Below are 19,171 nucleotides of genomic sequence, written 5' to 3' on the forward strand. Positions count from 1 at the left end.
AGATGAAGTCTTTGTATACATTGTGTTGCTCAGGTCCGTAGTAGCATGGTAAAAACAGTCCCTTGGTTGCCATGACTGATCCTAAGCTGACTTGTGACTGAAGGAAGGACCTGGTTTATTCAAGGCCCAAGCTGTAGTTGGACACAAGTGGCCTGAGCACAAGTCTGTCTTGTTGCCAGTTCCTGCTCAGTCCTGAGGCCCCATCCATAGACACCGGCTTGGGGCAGTGCTGAGGCTTCTCCTGGTACTATATTAATAGCATGTTCTGGTAACTAATCTACATATTTCACGTGTTATTAACTCATTTCTTCTTTTTTTTTTTTTTTTTTTTTTTTTCGGTTTTTCGAGACAGGGTTTCTCTGTGGTTTTGGAGCCTGTCCTGGAACTAGCTCTTATAGACCAGGCTGGTCTCGAACTCACAGAGATCCGCCTGCCTCTGCCTCCCAAGTGCTGGGATTAAAGGCGTGCGCCACCACCGCCCGGCTAACTCATTTAATCGACATAAAGACCCAGTGAGATAATTCTTAGACTTTTATCCTGGAGAATCGTAGCTCCTAAATACTGGAATTAAGAACTGAGGAAATTTTAGTATTTTATTTATATGCATATATATTATTTATTCATTTTGAATATCAGTAAATTAATATACAAATTAGTAGAAATATTCAAAGAATATATATGTCACTTAAAATATAAGTTACTTATTAATAGGGAAGTAAAATAGGAATAATACCATTTTATTTTTATTAAGGTAGCATAAATTAAGAACTATGATATTATCATGTGTTAGTAACAAAGTGAGTTAAAAGATACTTTCATATACTACCAATGACTTTGAAAATTATTACAGTGAGGACTGGGACTGAAGTTTGTTGTTGAAGTGTTTGTCTAGCATGTGTGTCTCTAGGCTCAATGCCCAGTAATGGGGGGGGGCACAAATTTGCTATAGTTACTTTGAAGAATAATTTGTCACTTTAAAAAAAAATCAGTGATAAAGAGAAATAAAAAATAATGGTGTTGTTCACACACTAGAAAACTATACCAGTTTAAATGAACCAGCTAGAATTACATGAATCAGCATGAATTTATCTCAGAAATACTTGGCTGTGATGTGAGTCATAAGGGTATTTCATCTTAAGAAATAACTAATCTAGTAGAGTGTGTAGTGCTAGCTTAGGCTTTCAGTCCTTCGCTTTCCTAATGACTTGATGGCTTCACACTGGGCATCTTTTCATGCGTTTCTCTTCTGAACATTCTCTATGATGAAGTGTTTTCTTCGTATCTTTAGTGCATTTTTAAAGTCAGGTTATCCTTTGAACCCTTTTTAAGTTTCATAATCTTTCTATAGCTTGTTCATCAAATATATGATTTTGCATTTAATATTTCAAAATATAGAAGTTCTTGATTTTGATGAAATATATTTAACACATCTGTTGTAGATGGCATTTTTTTGTATTGCAGGTATATCTTTGTTGAGCTAAGAATTACAGGAATTGCCTTTTAAATTTTCTAGTAGTTTTATAATCTGCAGTGTTGCTTACAAAGCCGATAGTCAACTCTGAATTAAGTTAGGAACCTAATATAATCATGTATGGATTGAAGTTTATGTTTTTTACAATTAGGTTTCCATTTATTTTGCCATCCTTTATTGGAGACTTCTTTCTTCAACAAATTAGTTTCAACCTTAGTTAAAAATGAGTTGACTGTTTCTCTATTCTGCACCGTTTATCTTTTATGCCAATATCATGCTGTGTTGGCTGTAGTAACAGTAGGCTTTGAGTTCAGGGAGTATGTCCTCTGACATTTCCATATGGATCATTTTGTATTTCATATATGTCCAATAGCTTACCAGTTTCTATCAGAGGAAAGTTTAGTTTTGTTTGGAATGACAGTGAGTTAAAGGAAAACTTAAGGAAGTCAGTTCTCTCTGTCTACAAAGTAGGTCCCACTAATTGAATTCACATTTTCAGGCTTGACAGCAAACTACTCTCTGAGCCACCTTGCTGGCCCATGTGCATTAAATTTTGTTAAGAATCTTTGCATCAGTGTTTATGAAGGATATTGGCCTTTGATGTCTTTGTCTTGTTTTAATAATGTGGGTAATCCTGTGCCCATAAGATGATATGCAAAGTACCTCTGCCTTCGCTTTCAATTGTTTATGGGTGTAGATGATGGTCTTTCTGTCTTAAAAGGTTTGTTATAACTCACAAGGGAAGTTACTTGGGGCTATGGTTTTCTTTGTAAGGATTTTTAGCTAATAATTCAGCCACTTAATATATATAGAAATTTCAGGTAATCTAATTTTAAGTGAGCTTGGCAGTTTTGTTTGTTTGTTTTAGAGACGGTCTCACTATGCAGACCAGGCTAACTTCAGTTTGCAGAGATTCATCCACCTGCTTCTCCCTCCATTGCTGAGATTAAAGGTGTGTTACACCAATACATCGGCCTAATTTGTATCTTTTAAAGACTTTCATAGTTCACCAAAATTGTATTTATTGGAATAAAGTTATTCATGACATTTTTCTTATTGTCATCACTGTTTGTAGAAACTATTGTAATAACTACCATTTTATTCCCAACATCAGTAATTTGTTTACCAAAATTTTTTACAAACCAATCTTATTATTTTTACTAATTTTCCCCAAGAACCACTTCTTGATTTTATTAATATTTTTCTTTTCTTTTTCCTTAGATTTCTCTGATTCTGTTCTGTTTTGTTTATCTTGTTCAAGATAGGCTTTCTATGCAGTCCAGGGTGTCCTAGAATTCTCTCTGTAGACCAGGCGAGGTTTAAACTCAAGAGGTCTGCTGAACTCTGCCTCCCAAGTGCTGGACTAAAGGAGCTCCAATACTAACTTCATTTCTATTTTTTATTGTTTGCTTACTTAGATATTATTTGCCCCTTTCCTAGATTTTTTATGTGGTTTCTTTGTTTGTTTTTGCCTTGGCTTTTTTATTTTTTTTTTTTTTTTTTAGGTAAAAGCTGAGTTTGTTGACCTTTTCTAATGTATGTATTTAGTGACATTACTCTCAAGTTTTGAATTAGCTGAAACTAGGTTTTTTAGTATGTTTTAATACATTTTGAAATTCTCTTTAATTTCTCTTTGATTTTTTTTTTTTTCCTGGCCCTAGATAACTGAGAAGTTGTATTATTTGGTTGCTAAATATTTGGAGATATACTGGATGCTTTTCTGTTAATGATTTTAGATTTTATACCATTATAGTCAGTGGGCAAACTTTGCATCATGATGTCAGTTCTTTTTAAATTTATTGAGATGCAGAGTGCTGCCCATATTGGTGGTTTTCTGTATGCGTGAGATAATGCGTATCTTCACATTGTTGGCTGAGTATTCTATAAATGTCAGATCTTATTAGTTGATGTCCTCTATATTTTCTATCAGCTTTCTATTAACCTCTTATACACTGATTTGAGGATATAAACAGGAGAAAGGTGGGAACTTAGGTTTGGTTTTTATGATTTGTGATGAAGGTAAGGATACCTGGTGAGCATCAGAAACAAAAGAAAAGCAGTAGAGAGATTGGTAAGAGGTAAAGGTTCTTAATAGTGCTTAAGAAGTCTAGTACCAAATAGGGATGTATAATCAGTGGGGTTTTAAAGTAGTGTATGGAAATTTTTATAAACTCAATTATACATCAGGTTTATATTATTACAGTAGGGTTGAGTGTACTTGATTTAAAAAGACAGAATCTTTCATGCTCCAAAATAAAAAATTCTTGATCACTAATATGGTGGCACATTGGAAAGTTCTACTTGTGACATTAAGGTTAGGTGTTAGTAAAAAATACTGTATTAAGTTGTTCTTAGGCTGTTATATAACATAAATGAATTTTATGATTAGACTGGAGTCTTCCAAGTTATATCATTATATATTTGCAAATATTTCAAAATCCAGGAAGTCTAAAATCCCTAACAGTTCCAGTCTAACTCTTTTGATAAGGAATTTTTACTTGTAGTATTACCTTGAAAGCCGTAGGAATGGTTACTATAAGTAGCTTTGACAGAGGCAGAAAGTGATTTATAATTAATACAGAAAACATTGAAAAGAAATTGAGAATAGTTTCCTTTTAAGAAGAATTCATTTTTCTCAACTACTGGTAAATGATCCAGCAGCAGCAACATCAAAGTGAGAATTGTGAGCTTTGTTTAAATCAAATTCTGTGTTGTAACCATTTTGCAGTTCCCTAGTTTATTCCAATTTAACACTAAAATAAAATACAGTCAGTGTTATTTCATCTTATAAATGAAAAAAAAATTGAGACTTAGTGAAGCTCAGTAACATTCTAAAGACTTACTCTACCAGGACAATGATGCGTTAAAATTTGATCTTGTTATATTTGACTATGTATATTAATTGATTTCATATCTTGATTCCATAAGAATCTTTTTGTTTGTCTTGTTTTGAGTTTTACTAGAACAGTCCTCTTTGTTAGTGGCTCTGAAACTTCTTTGACTCTGATCACCATAGTTGAAAATGCATCTCACATGGAAGCAGAGTATAAGTGTGTGAGTGCGTGTGTTTCTTGAAAGTGTAATTGGATTTCACTCATAGATTACAATCTAAATTTTAAAAAGCACTGCTCTAGGTCAGGAGAGTTACAAACTGATCTCGAGCGTTATAATTGTGTGGACAGTGGGAAGAGAGCACTGACATTTCGTTACCTGAAATAGTGCTCTATACAAAAAAGATTGCTTTAAGAGGTGGCTTTTTAAAATGTAGTCCTGAAGAGTAATACTGTTTTTGCTTGTTTTTAAAGCTTTCTGATCCTTCTGATTTACCAAGGAATGCCTTTAGAATTTTTACCATTCTTGTGGAATTTTTATGTATTGAGCATATTGATTATGCTTTAGAAACGGGGCTTGCTGGTAAGTATACTTATATTACACTTTCTGTTAAACTCCTTTGGTCTTGTTTGATTGACCAATACTCATAATGCTGTCTTATGTATAGCTTGTGTGTGATAGACTCAGTTCAGTACAATGTATTTGAGCTTGTGTAATACTGGGATGTGCAAGGTGCTGAAAGTTAAACATAGGCAATTCCCTCATATTGTTTACATCCACTACAAAATTCAGCACAATATATTGGCAGGATGTATAACAGTGCTCTGTACTATAAAATGTTGAGGCATAAATAGAGATAAGAATAATTCTGCTTGGGAAGTAAGTAATGAAATTTAGAGAGAAAAATATTCAAAAATAAATCTGGAAGGAGTAAATTTGTATTAAATGTTTTGGCCTCATTCTTTTGGTTGTATCTCTAGTATCCTCATAACCTGACCCCATGACCTGTGAAGTGGGTGTCTCAGATTTAACATTTCAAAAATGAAACTCTTCAGCCAGGCATGGTGGTTCATGCCTGCAATCCCAGCATGCAGGATGCCAAGTCAGAGGTCACTATGAGTTGGAGGCCAGCCTAGACTATATAATGTTTTCTGAACAATCTAAATAGCAAAACAAACAAAGAAGCTGTCTTCCTCCAACACTGTTCTCCCAGGATTTTAAGGAAATCATTATTTACCAAACTCAGAAACTATCTTAACCTTCCTGTTTTCATTGCTGATAGCCAGTTCATCAGAAAACCCTGTCAGCATACATCCAAATGTAACTGGTTTATCTACTTTGTTTCATCTACTGATGCAACCCACCTCAAACACTGTTATCTCCTAACTGGTTCCTGTGTCCAGAAGAACACGAGCTGTGGTGTGCCTCCACGTGTTCCTCTCTGTGCTGCATTTCCCTTGACTCTTGGTGTCTTTAAAACCTGACCTCACCTACTGTCACCTTTCCAGACACCTGTGCTCATCACTTTAGATGAAGTAGTGCTCCTGCTGCAGCATAGTACCCACTAGTCATTGTTGATTTCACCGTTTATAATAGCATCGGTTAGTATCTGTCTCCTGCCAGTAGTCATTAAATTAGCACATACTTTTTACATGCCTAATCATGGGGATCGTAGTCTAGTAAAAGTGATAGACAAAAGTTTAGGAAGTTCAGTAAAGAAAATCAAAAGTAAGTAAAGGGTAGAGAACATTAATGGGGCAGTAGAGTGAAGGATTTACAGGCAGAAATTATTTTTCTTTTACATTATTTTTTATTTTATGTATGTTCACACATATAGAAGTCAGAGGACAACTTGCAGGAGTTGGCTCTCTCTTTCCACCATATTTGTCCCAGGGATCGAACTCATATGGTGAGCTTGGCAGTAAGTACCTTCACCCACTGAGCCATCTTGTCAGCCCTCCCAAAAGTGTTTTATGAAAGGGTAGTCAGAGAAGGCCTCTGAGAAGACACACGTGTCAGAGAGCTCAGTGAAGTGGTGAGTAAACTGTTGTAGAAGAGACACCATCTTGTAAGCTCTTAGGGTTGGAATCCCACTCTGTTTCTTCCCCTGCCCCCAGCATTGTGCTCAGGAGGTCTCTGGCTATGTAAAACGCCATCCTAGAAACCTTTAATGATGAACCAAGTTTAGCCGTAAATCAGTCATAACTAATTCCAGTTTATTTCCTTCATAAGCAAGAATGTCTATAAGTGTATTTTAACTTAATTGTAGCATACTATTGACATCAAGTATTTAACCCATGCCAGCAGTAAATGACTTAGTGTGGTCATTTGTATTGGAATAATTTAAATCTTCAAAGATGTGATGGTTGCAGAAGATGCTGAATATGAATAAGGGCCAGCAAAATGCTCAGCAGTAACATTGCTTGCTGCCAAGGCTGACCACCCGAGTTCAGTACCTGGATCCCATGGTGGAAGGAGATAACCGACTAATATACACATCACACACACACACACACACACACACACACACACACATAAACAAAATTAAATTGTTCATTAAAAAAGATAAAGTAATGTGAATTTAAATCTGGTGTGAAGGATTGATTGTTTATCTAGAATGGAAGCTTTTCTATTTATTTTAATAGCAGTGGTCTGAATTTGGAAATGTTGAGGAAAATTTAATTTGGACTTGGACTATTCTTCATGTAGTTAGTATTCACGGTCATTGTTCTTACTGATCACATACAGTTCTGCCAAGTGATAAGTAACGCTGGAGTAACATTGTAGAGTTTACTGTTTACTTGAATTATTTTCATTAGGTAAAATTACAGAGTATATTATATGTACATATTTTAAAATACTTTTCATTACTCAATCTTTAATTTAAAATTTATTTTAAATTCAAATTTATTTATTATTTATTTTAAATTAATTTACTTTTTTTCCTAAGAGGCTTGTTTCATACAATTTATGCTGGTTCTAGCTTACATGTATGTACCAGTTTTTATTTGTTTTAAATATTCTTCAAACATTTTTATATTTTATTGGTTAAATACATCCACTATTACTGTCTTAATTTCCATGTTTTGTTGGGATTAGTATTTTCTACAGGTGCTTCAGGTTTTTTTTATTATGTTTGTGTTGGCACCTTTAATTTTCCTACCAACTGATTGTTTCTTTTCTACAAAACAACACCTTAGTTTTCTAATTGTAAAATTGAAGAATCATCATATAAAGAACTCGAGTTAGTAAAGTTATGTATTATCATTAGCTGGGGGTGTTTTTCTTAGTCTAGTCTTAAGTTTGGACAGAAGCAGAGGTATCTAGAGCTAAAAAGAGCAAGGAATCTTGAGCCTGTGAGTTGTTCTCTGGGAAAGGAGGAAACAGATCCAGAGGGTTCAGTTCCATCTTGGGTGTCAGATGTTGTTGATGACCACACAGAATCTCAGACGTTGAGGAAATGCATCTCTGAGGGGAGGAGATTTTGGATGTTTTTGAGGAGAGAGTGGAGAGCATGGTGAGTGCAGTGTGTAACTGACAGGAGTCTGCGTAGAGTAGAGGAACTGAACAGGAAGACCATTTCAACCGTCAGAGGAAGGGAGCCTAGGTGCTTTGTTGATTGATTTTCCATTTTATCAAATAAGCCATGAGGATGATTAACTTTGGGTATGAAAATAGCTTTGGATGAATTCTGTTAAGCTGTTTATCAAAATCTCTGTGGAATCATTTCTGGTTTATTAAATGACAATTACTTTTATTCATGTGGTATATATAAAATCATTCCTTTTATTTTGCCCAGTTTTTTTCAAGGTTGGTTCTCACTCACCTGTGCCTTCCAATTTTAGGAATTCCATCATCAGATTCTAGGAATGCAAATCTCTATTTTTTGGATGTTGTACAACAGGCCAATACTATTTTTCATCTTTTTGACAAACAATTTAATGATCACCTTATGCCACTAATAAGGTTAGTTACATTGTCATATTTTAATTGGTATTTTAATGAGTATTTTTATTATTTTTTAAATAATACATGTTCATGAAAACATCAAATAGGACAGGAGGTTTGAAATAAAATTCTTCCTTTCTTGAATTCTTGTTTTTTCTTCCCACTATGCTGTTAATTTTGGTAAGTTTTAATTATCATAAACTAAAATCTGAAATCTAACATGAAAAAGACCTTCCAGCCTAGTGCAGCTTACCAGTTTACATTCTTCAGAACACAGGCAGGTACCAGGCATGGTGGTGCATAGCTGTAATCTTATCTACGCAGGAGGTTGAGGCAGGAAGATCTCAAGTTTGAGGCAGTCTAGTCAACATAATGACTTCAAAGTCAGCTTGGACAACCAAGACCCAGTCTCAAAAGGTGTTTGGTTTTTTGTTTTCTTTTTATCCCCCCCCCCCCTTTTTTTTAAAGGAACTGAGAGTAGGATGTATATAAGGGGGCTTTCAGGGAATAGAGAAATTATGGAATTATGTTATAATCTCAAAAATTTTGAAAGTTCTTTTTAAAAAAAAATTAAGGCTGTAGCTCAGTGATAGAGCTTGCTTTAGTGTCTACAAAGTTCTGGGCTTACTCCCAAGTAATACACACAAACACACACACACACACCCCAATAGACACGATACACTTGTTATAAAGACATAAGAAACATGAATGATCAAATTTTGACAAAGCATTAAGATTTGGTTCATATCTTCGTATCAATTTATATGGATTTCTAAAGCATTTGAAAATAAATGGAGCTTTATATGTATACATAAAAAAGTTGTGTCATTAACACTATTATCTATGCAGGAAATGTTCAGATAAATGATAGAGTTTGGTAGTTGTTTTATGGGCAGTGCTATGACATGTCGTAACCAGAAACAAGCTCACAGATCACTTGATTCCTGAATCATAATCTAAAGGAAAGTTACTGTTTTTCTGTGTAGCCCAGGCGGTATTACAGGCATGAGCCACCAAGCCCAGCTTAGGGAGTTTTCTTAGTGATTTACTTTGTAAAGGGTTCTTATGTCACATAGCAGAGAATTCACAGGGGTTTTAGTGTTCTTTATTCCTTAATATTTTAATACTATTGAGAAGCTGACCATGATCATTAGATCTCATGCCTTTTTACTTAAAAAAGTGAAATGTAACTGGATTTACTTAACTACTGTCCACATTTTTATTAGGATTAATTATATTCTTAAGAGTTTGGTGATATCCGTGACTTTTCGTACTATTATACCAGATATTTAGATACAGAGAAAACTAGTTTCAAAATTTCAAAGCTGCATGTTAAGTCCTATCTCCTCAGAGATAAAGATAACAACCCTATCTTTACTTTTAATGGATTAATTTTTCTAGTGTGAATGAATTGGGTATACTAATGTACATAATGTATGTGATGATTTATTTTGTAATTATTGGGTATGTGAGCAAATGTATTTGCAAATGTATATTCATAATGCACAGATTAGAAACTTAGAAAGTAGGCTATTAATGGGAGTTTGTTTTCTCTTTAATAAACAATAGCTCTTCTCCCAAGTTATCTGAATGCCTTCAGAAGAAAAAAGAGATAATTGAGCACATGGAGATGAAATTGGATACTGGCATCGATAGGCAAGTTAACTGTTTCTCTCTTCTCCTACAATTTAAAATTGTAGACATAAATTTGCATTGCAGCATGAACATAATTTTTAAAACAGAAAATGTGTTTATTTTTACTTTTCTGCCTGTAAAGTTGATACTTTAACATATTGTTCTTATTTTTAGGAGAATGTTATTTTTATTAATCTCCAAGGTGTTTGTTTTAAAGCCAGTATATTTAGATATATTTTCAAATCAAAACAGAAGTCCCTTTTAAGCCCTACTCCTCTGCACCACACATGCACAAACTACAAATTTCTTTGAAAAATGAGCTGCAGGGCTGAGAGGTTGTCCAGGGCTAGAGTATTTTATATTTTCGCCTGTGGGAAACCCTTGGTTTAATCCTTAGTGCTGCTGAAACAACAAAGGTTTCCAATATTTATTATTATATTTCCATTTAGTGTTTTCTGACTTACTCTGAAATATTTTAATAATTTTACTGGTTTTGTACTTCTAAATTCTGTTGAGTGAATTTCAAAACCTGATAGTCTTTACTGAAGACTGTATATACTATTACTTTCCAGCTGTCTGTTTTCAGATGATGGTGGTCTTATATTGACTGAAAATTAGTATAGCTCCCGGGTATCAAGTGTTTGTTATGTATCAGGCACAGTACAAGGACCATGATTGGTCTCCTTTAATCTTACTATCTTATCTTGGCCTACTGTCCTTTTGTAACTTGACCTCATTATTGTTATATTTAATTATGTGGTCTGTCTCTTGAATTTAATATAAAACTTATATTTTTGACCACTCTGTCTTGCAGCCACTAAACTCTGAGTTAGTGTAGTCTTTTTCATTTTCATAAGCTTACTGTTGGAGAATATCACATAGTTAGATATTATTGATACCTTCTAATCAGTGCCTTTAACTCAGCTGGGAATTCAGTACCACTTGTCCATCTTCCTAATAATCCTTTGACTGTGGGACTCTGTGCCTACAACCTTTCTTTTTAAGCCTTTTATCGTCCACTTCTCTATGCATGGCTTTGCCGTTGAAGATCCTTAGTTATGAAGTAAGTAACTAGTAGTAGATGAAGATCTTTTCAAGAGAGAAAGATGTTAAAACCAGGAGCTCTTTGTCAGCAGTTATAGAATGGTTTTTGTTTTTGTTTCTAAAATTTGATTTACCAATACCAAGTAGTTTTGTAATAATTGGAAATTAAATAGTTTAACTTAATTTAGTGTAATACAAAGGTAAACTTGAGTGAGTTAAATGGGTCATATATACTGTGTCCTCTGTCTTTAGGACATTAAATTGTATGATTGGACAGATGAAGCATATCTTGGCTGCAGAACAAAAGAAAACGGATTTTAAGCCAGAAGATGAGAACAATGTTTTGATTCAGTATACAAACGTGAGTGGACTGTTTGCTAATATATTATCTCCTTTGTTAATGCTTGAACCCTCATTAGTATGCCTAATTGTGCTTTAAGTTTTTTCTTTGCTAGGCTGACACACATATCTGTATAATAAGTTTAGAAAAACTTTTACAGGCATGTGTAAAAGTCTGTGTTTATGTGAGAAAACAAGTTGAGAAGATTAAAAATTCCATGGATGGGAAGAATGTGGACACAGTTCTGATGGAACTTGGAGTTCGTTTCCATCGGCTTATTTATGAGCATCTTCAACAATATTCCTATAGCTGTATGGGTGGCATGTTAGCAATTTGCGATGTAGCTGAATATAGAAAATGTGCCAAAGACTTCAAGGTACGTATAAACAAAGCGAGCTTGCAAATAAGTTCAGGAAAACAGGCCATACTATTAAAAACTTACACCGACTTGTTAAGAAGTGTGATTTCATTGGTACCATAGGGAGAGCTCTACTATATATAGCCTACCTGAAGGCATGTTATTCCAGCTATATTTCAATAGTAGCATTTTCCCCCTATGGTTTTTTTTTTTTTTTTTAGATGAGGTCATATTTCAGCACATTCCATTCAGGTGCCTTTTAACATCCATTGATGTCACATATTAGGAAAATATTCTTTCTTCATGTGAAATCAGTTTCCCCTTATGTTTAAGTTACTTTTAAAGGTGGTATACTAATGATCGTTCTAGTGTGCCAAATTACAAATTATTGAGAAAATTGAATAATATAAATCTTTTCAAGGATTATTTTAACTACAGAACCTTTAAGGTTTAGCTCTTCAAAAGCTTGAAGCTTGAAACATTCTAACATAGGAATATCTTCATACTACCAAATTCTGACTAGCATTATGTTAGAAGAATTTGCAGAACTTACTAGGAAATAAGTTGTTCTGGTTCAATGCTTTTCTTTTCCTTTCTCAATTCAGATTCCAATGGTATTACATCTTTTTGACACTCTGCATGCACTTTGCAATCTCCTGGTCGTTGCTCCAGATAATTTAAAGCAAGTCTGCTCAGGAGAACAGCTTGCCAGTCTGGACAAGAACATACTTCACTCCTTCGTACAACTTCGTGCTGACTATAGATCTGCCCGCCTAGCTCGACACTTCAGCTGAGTGAAGTTACAAAGGAAATGTGTTCTATTTCGGAAGGCCTCGGATGGTAGAAAGCACAGGAGATTCCTTATGACACAGCCAATATTTTACAGAAAAAAAAATGACTGGAAGAAAACAGCAGCCATACTTACCCAGGAATTTTATTTGAAATTTGGACACCACTAGCTATATTTGCTTTTTATCTTTTCCCTATTACATTGAATTCCATGCTTTAATTTATAAATTTCAAATTATATAAACCTGTATGTGACTGTTATAATCCTGAAAAGCGTTGGTGTCAGAAGCTGAATGAAATTTCACCAGTGTGCTGGTCCTTGATCTTGAACTTATTCTATCTGGAAATCTTAGCGTCCTATTTGCATTAAAATAGGTGAAGTGCAGTAAAACTACATTTCTTATTTATTAGTTTTTCAGTTAACTTTTTAGCACTGGTGATTGAAGAACTTGTTACAACTCAAAAGGACCAGAGTGGAGCGTCATTTCTATAGGTGGTTGGGGCTGTTCTCTGAGGTACAGCAACGCTAGCCCAGGACTGTCTCAAGTAGATGTTAGAAACAGATCAGAGTAGATCTACTTTCTGGGTAAAACTTAAAGTTTACTGTTTCTTATTTGATAAATAGATTTTAAGCCGTAGATCTACTTTCTGGGTAAAACTTAAAGTTTACTGTTTCTTATTTGATAAATAGATTTTAAGCCAATTAATTAGCAAGATGTTAATGAAACCTTATTTTATATTTAACTTAAGGTGGAATACTTTAAAGGACCATGTTTGTTATTTTAGTACTCTGAGTAAAAAGTGACTTATGGTGTAAACCATGTTTATGAAAGATAGCAACATGTTTAGCCACAGTGCCGTCAGTCCCTTAAGACCAGCCTTGAATGAGATGGGATAGCTAAACATGCAGTCATCTTCTATTCTGAGAGGAATTGAGAGTTTCAGGCAATAAATAAATAGTGTATATTCCAAGTCTGGAGGCAAGCTTACAGCCAAAGCCGGTCTTTCAGATCTGAAGATTCTTTCATTGTCCATTTTCAAGGCATTTCTGAAGTTATTCCTATTTGAATATTATTAATTGAATTGGGTTAATATGACAAACTAATAAATAACTCACAAAAATTTAAACATCGTATAAAAATGTAGAAAGGCCATTGTTCTATAAACCCTATTAACTTATTCTGTGAGAGTATGTTCTAAGTTATACATAGTGGATTCTTCATGGTCTCTAGGACCCAGGGAAGCTGTAATGTTCAGTTCATTCATAGCATTCTTTTCTCTTAATGTAGGGTTTGGCCTAATTGGGTGAAGCTGTCTCTTTCTACTGAGAACCTCACTCTGAATAGTTGTCAGCATTTCCAGCTGTCTAGTCCAGAACTAGCTACTGTACAAATTACTGTTGACTGGATTTTCATTTTCTATTTAGCCCAGTGTTACAAAGGTAAGCAAGGACAATGAGCACGCCAACTTTTGTCACTTTTATAGGACATTGTGGCAGGTTCAGAGGTTTTCCAGGTAACGATCCTCAGACAAGGAGAGCCAGAGCAGCTTCTAGGTCCGAGAAAGCTCTGTGCTTGTACTGCTGCCACTTTAGAGAACACTGCTGTGGATTCAGATCATACCTCTGTTAGTGAAGCCAACAGTTTAAGGCAGGAGTTTACTGGCCATTTGAACTCTTTGTACAGTGTCAATTTGTAAAAAAAGAAGAAAAAAATCAAATAAAACATGAGATAACATTTTAAGACTTCCAAATCAGAGAAGTACTTCAAATTATTTTGTTTGGAATAATTTTTAAAAATGTAAAGCAGTTACTTGTTGCTTGGATATTTTGTTAATTATTATTTCCATGCTTGAGTTCTGTGCAATATTTTCCATTATGTCCACTAACAGGACAAAGAAAATTCAAAGTGAATACCTTATTTAAAAGTGTTAATTTCATGCTCAATAAACAAATTCCCTGCAGTTGTTTTTTTTTAATCTTACCATATTTTTACATTTTAAGGACATCCATAATGAATTATACATTTGATTTTTTTACTGACAGTATTCCTTATTTTTCATAGCTTAGGTATCTCCCTTTTTTAGTAGAAAAGAACATGACTGTATAATCAAGCTAGAATAGGGTGTTTCTCTAAAGAAATAAAAAGTGTGTTGTATAAACCAGTATACATTCTTTGCATCTCACTTTTAAAGTATTTACATGTATGGGCATCATAAAATTTAGTTCAAAATGTATAACTCAGAAGAGACTGTCAGTAGATAAAATGCTTCTATACATACCTGGGAAATTTTTGGTTAGACATAGTGGAGCTTAATAACTGACTAAAATTTAAATAAGAATCTTTCCACAGTTCTGTGTGAACTCATGTAATATTTAGGTATAAATATTTAATTTGAAGTTTGCTCCAAAATGCTGAAAATTGTTTGTCTGAACTTGGGTGTCTTATATGAGATGCAGAGCATAGACTAAGGAAGACTAGCCTAGGAATTACTGAAAATGAGAGCACACGAGTCCTTATGCATGGGTTTAGAATGGCCCCCGAATTAATTAGAAGTGATAGAGTACATGATGAGCCCTGATCAGGAATTATTAGATAGTAGTTAGATGGACGGATTTTTAGAATATGACCATGTAGCCATTCCAAGACAATTAATTACTGACACTTAGGCGTGCCATTCCTGTGAGCCCCGGGGTCTTCCTTGTTTTAAAAAGTGCTGCTAGCATAGGTTAAAGTGGGTTAAATTAAAACTTAAAGCAGGTAATTTGTGTTATATTTTCTTTGTTCTTTCCATTTTTCTTTCTTTTACTTCTAAATATTTTACTTTCTGAATACTACCTTTCTTATACACAGTGAAATAATTATCAGCCAATAGATTGATTCAAAGTAGAGAATGTACTGCTTCCTTGAGATGTTTCTCTCTACATTGGTTCACATCCAGATGAAGGGGTATTGACTCCTGAAATGCCACTGAACCTCAGAGCGGTCATGTTTATAAGGCTAAGACATGCTTGAATTGTTGGTGGATGAGTAAGGGGTACTCAAATGTATGCCTGTTGTGACCAGAAAAGCTTTTGTCTCCTGATTAACATGGTGTTCTTACAAAAATATCCTGTCATTGCCCACACTGTCCACTGACTTTTCATGGGTGTGAGATATTTTTCAGAAGCCTCCCCACCCCCTGCACTTTATTGATTACTAACAGAGGCTTTGGTATACAAAGTACTCTGATTTATCCAATTCACTGAATTGCATTCAGTTACCTTATTACTCTACTCGAGAAGGCTTATCCTACAATTTACTGCATATTTTGGGAAAGAAAACTAGTACATATCATTATGCCGGATAATTTTGAATGAAGTAAAAATAGCAATTTAAAATTTTAATGAATAGTAAAGGTAATTCTATCCATTTATTGGACTTAAATCTCATGTATTATGCGAAGTCCTTTGCATATATTATTGATTCCAGAGTAACTGTCATTTGGGTACTATTATTTCTGTATGACAGATGAAAAACCTAAGGCATAGAACAGGTAAGGAGACCTTCAAAGTCTATAAGCTGACATGGGCTCAGACTTAAATCTCATATAATGAGAATGAATAATGTCTTTTTATAATTTATCTTGTATTTTTTCTTATTTGTGTAACATTATGTATATTCCTTATTTTGATAGCCTCAATAGTTTTACTTAATTTCCTTCTCATCCAGTGTTTGATTCTCACTGTGAAGATTAGATAATGGAGTTGGAATATAGTATGTGTATCAAGCTACTGTTGAATTTTTAAAAATATGTTCAGTGTGTAGTCATACTTTCTCAATTGGTGTTTAAAGTTATGTAAGTAGTCATGAAATTTTAATTGAACTTTAAGTTTGTATTTAATGGAAACCTGCCTATCACAGAGGTTTCCTTTAGTGAAAATATTGTTTCTGCTTAATGATTTTAATAGTAGAGTCTAGGTATTTCATAAAGTTTTTGAATTTTCTACTTTCTGAGATTATAATTGCATAACTTCCCTCTTCCCTCCTAACCTTCCCATTTACCCCTCCTTGCTCTCTTTCAAATTTTTGTCAGCCCAGAAAACACACATACAAATACCATTACATAGACTGAATAAGTTATAATTACATATTAGGAATATGTGTATATACAACATGCATCTGCTCATATAATTTTTTATAGCATGGGAAAAATAATAACTCCCTATTAGGAGATACAAAGAAATCAGTATTTTTACATTCAAAAATAGATTATTTTGAATGGCTGGCTTGCTGATTCTGTTAGCTGTTTAATGTATCAATAGTCTTGAAATGGCTAGTTCCAGAATGAAATTGTTGGACAAAAAAGTAGTTTATTAATAATTTGTAATTATTAGAATTTTCATTGGTGAATGGAGCTGGTAACCCTGGACTTAACTAAGTACATAGTTTTAAACTAGGCACTGCATATTTTATCGCTACTATTTGGTGATATTACTTGGTGTAGGTATCAATAAATGTTTGCTTTTTTGACTAAATATCCATTCGAAGCAAAAAAGACACGCAATTAAACACAGTTGCTCATTTTCTCAGTGATTTAGAAGGTTGCCATCTGCCTTAATGTGCAAAGCCAATTTAAATAGGAATATATCGTATTGTACTCCAAATAGCAAACAACCTCAGAAGAAAGGCATTATTAGGAAGGCCTAGGTTTGTGCTGGGCAGCAGTGAGGCATTTCAAATGTATAATTATTTGCACTAATATTTGAGCAGATGGAATGGATTAGAATATAGTCAACATTATTTTGCTGACATGTATTTTCAGTTAATATGTATTATGCAACATGTGTTAAAGCTGTCAATAATTCCTTTTAGCCAGGATACTAATATTTATATTACTGTGTTTAAGAGGCAGTATCCAACTGAGCCACTTCTAATTAAAATTAAAAACTCTGAGACCAGAATTATGTTTACATTCTAGAAAGCACTTAACTTACTTAACTTAGATCAGTAAAACAGATTTATCAATGCCTGCTACTTAATAGAAGAAAACACAGAGGATTGAGATTGGAAGTAGGAATCTAGAATGAGAAAGCTGAAGGTTCATTTATACTCATAACTTTTGTCACTATTGGCAATCTTAAATGAAGAAAAGACCCTTCCATAATATCTTTATATTAGTAAGCTAGGCGAAGATGAGTAGAACCTGTTCAATAGGACTGATCTAAGGAGAACTTCCAAATTGTAGGTTGAATTTGACAGAGTGGGTAACCCTGACGCCCCTGTAATTGTAAGTAGGCAAATGCCCTCCCATCAGGCCTGACAGTCTTTTTTTGTCCTGTGGTAATCTCGGTTTCTTTGAACTCTGGTCTTTTATTGTAGCACTTCTGTCAAATGTGCAGCTTTTACTATAGAGGCCCCCGGTTAGAAATCCAGACACAGTACCAACCTAAAGAAGACTGGGACTACCTCTGCATATATTGTTTGTAAATATGGTAGGGACATGCATGAAATTGTGTGAAAATACGTTATAAGTATCTTCCGAAGTGCCTATTAGGATTCTCCAGCAGAATGTATTTTTCATTTTTACCACAAGGGGGTGATGTTATTTTTATAATGATAGCTTATTTTTATTTATAAAATACAATTCATAAACTTTACTGAACAACATCTGTGAACACTACTGTCATACACTGCAGGTGTGTGTGTGTGTGTGTGTGTGTGTGTGGGTGTGTGTAATTCAGTAAGTCATCAATAAGGAAAAGTCTAAGAATATTAAGAACACTAAGCCCAAAACATTTTTGTAAACAGAGATGGAGGTCTTGAACCAGATTCACCAAAACTAAAATTCTGTTTTTAGAGTTTTATATGTTGTATTGAATTCTTTGTCAGCTTTTTTTTTAAGGGGGGGGGGGATATTCGTTGTCTGCATTCACTTTTTAATGGGGGAAACTTGAAATAAATTGGAGAATTTTAGGGGCTTTAGGATTTTAAGGACTGTACAAATCAAAAACTTCCCCCTTTGAGGGTAAATTGCTCCTGTGATGTTATCTTGGAATTCTTTTGCATTTTCCAGAATTCTGTCTGACCATAATGCAACTGTCGAACTCAGGAATCTGCTTTGACGTGTAACTGACATCTAGTCCTCAGACCCAGCTTCAGTCTTACAGGTTTGCCTCAATGACTCTGAGATCCAGATGAAAATCATGTACTGCAGATTATCTGTGGTTCATTTATTTGATTGACCATGTATTGCCTCTGACTTTCCAAACCCTCTGCACTTTGCTGAGTTTGGACTCCTATTTGCTCATGGTTGGATCCCAGTCGTACTTCAGGGCCTTCACAGTTGCTGTTCTGCACTCTGTTGGGTATTCACGTCTCCCATCTCCCACTCTGAAGTGCTCATTTAACCATTTCTGTAGGGAATCAGGCCTCTCTGCGCTGGAGAGCTGCTTTTTTCTGCTTTACAACGATGCTGCAGGAAATTGCTTATGTGCATCATAGTCATTTTACTACCAGTTTTCTATTCGAGGGTTTCGTGAGGATTGTTTCTAGTTTGTTTAGTCAGTGGGAACATTCCCGACATTTTAAAGGCTCTGTCTTGGACTCAATACAACAGAATTTTCCAAGTTCATTTTTTACTTGTCTACCCTAGCTCTCCCATCCAAGCACTAACCAGGCCCAACTGTGCTTCGCCTCCAAGATGAAATAAGATTGGGCACCTTCAGGGTGGTGTGACTAGATTTGCTGCAGCTCTCAATCATCCTACTTTTTAG

General features: G+C 34.5%; 1 protein-coding gene across 1 annotated transcript in view; it reads left to right on the forward strand.

Annotated features, from left to right (window-relative positions):
- The window catches only part of Exoc5 (exocyst complex component 5), a 64,664-nt gene extending 46,609 nt beyond the window's left edge, over positions 1-18,055 (forward strand). Inside the window, exons 13-18 of the mRNA XM_057786044.1 lie at positions 4,777-4,885; positions 8,149-8,269; positions 9,821-9,907; positions 11,183-11,291; positions 11,431-11,646; positions 12,234-18,055. Coding sequence (XP_057642027.1) covers positions 4,777-4,885; positions 8,149-8,269; positions 9,821-9,907; positions 11,183-11,291; positions 11,431-11,646; positions 12,234-12,422 — 831 coding nt within the window. The 3' untranslated portion in view covers positions 12,423-18,055. The remainder of the gene's footprint in view (positions 1-4,776; positions 4,886-8,148; positions 8,270-9,820; positions 9,908-11,182; positions 11,292-11,430; positions 11,647-12,233) is intronic.
- The last annotated feature ends 1,116 nt before the right edge of the window (positions 18,056-19,171 follow it).

The sequence above is a fragment of the Chionomys nivalis genome, chromosome 12, assembly GCF_950005125.1.
Source record: "Chionomys nivalis chromosome 12, mChiNiv1.1, whole genome shotgun sequence".
In the NCBI taxonomy this organism is placed as follows: Eukaryota; Metazoa; Chordata; class Mammalia; order Rodentia; family Cricetidae; genus Chionomys; species Chionomys nivalis.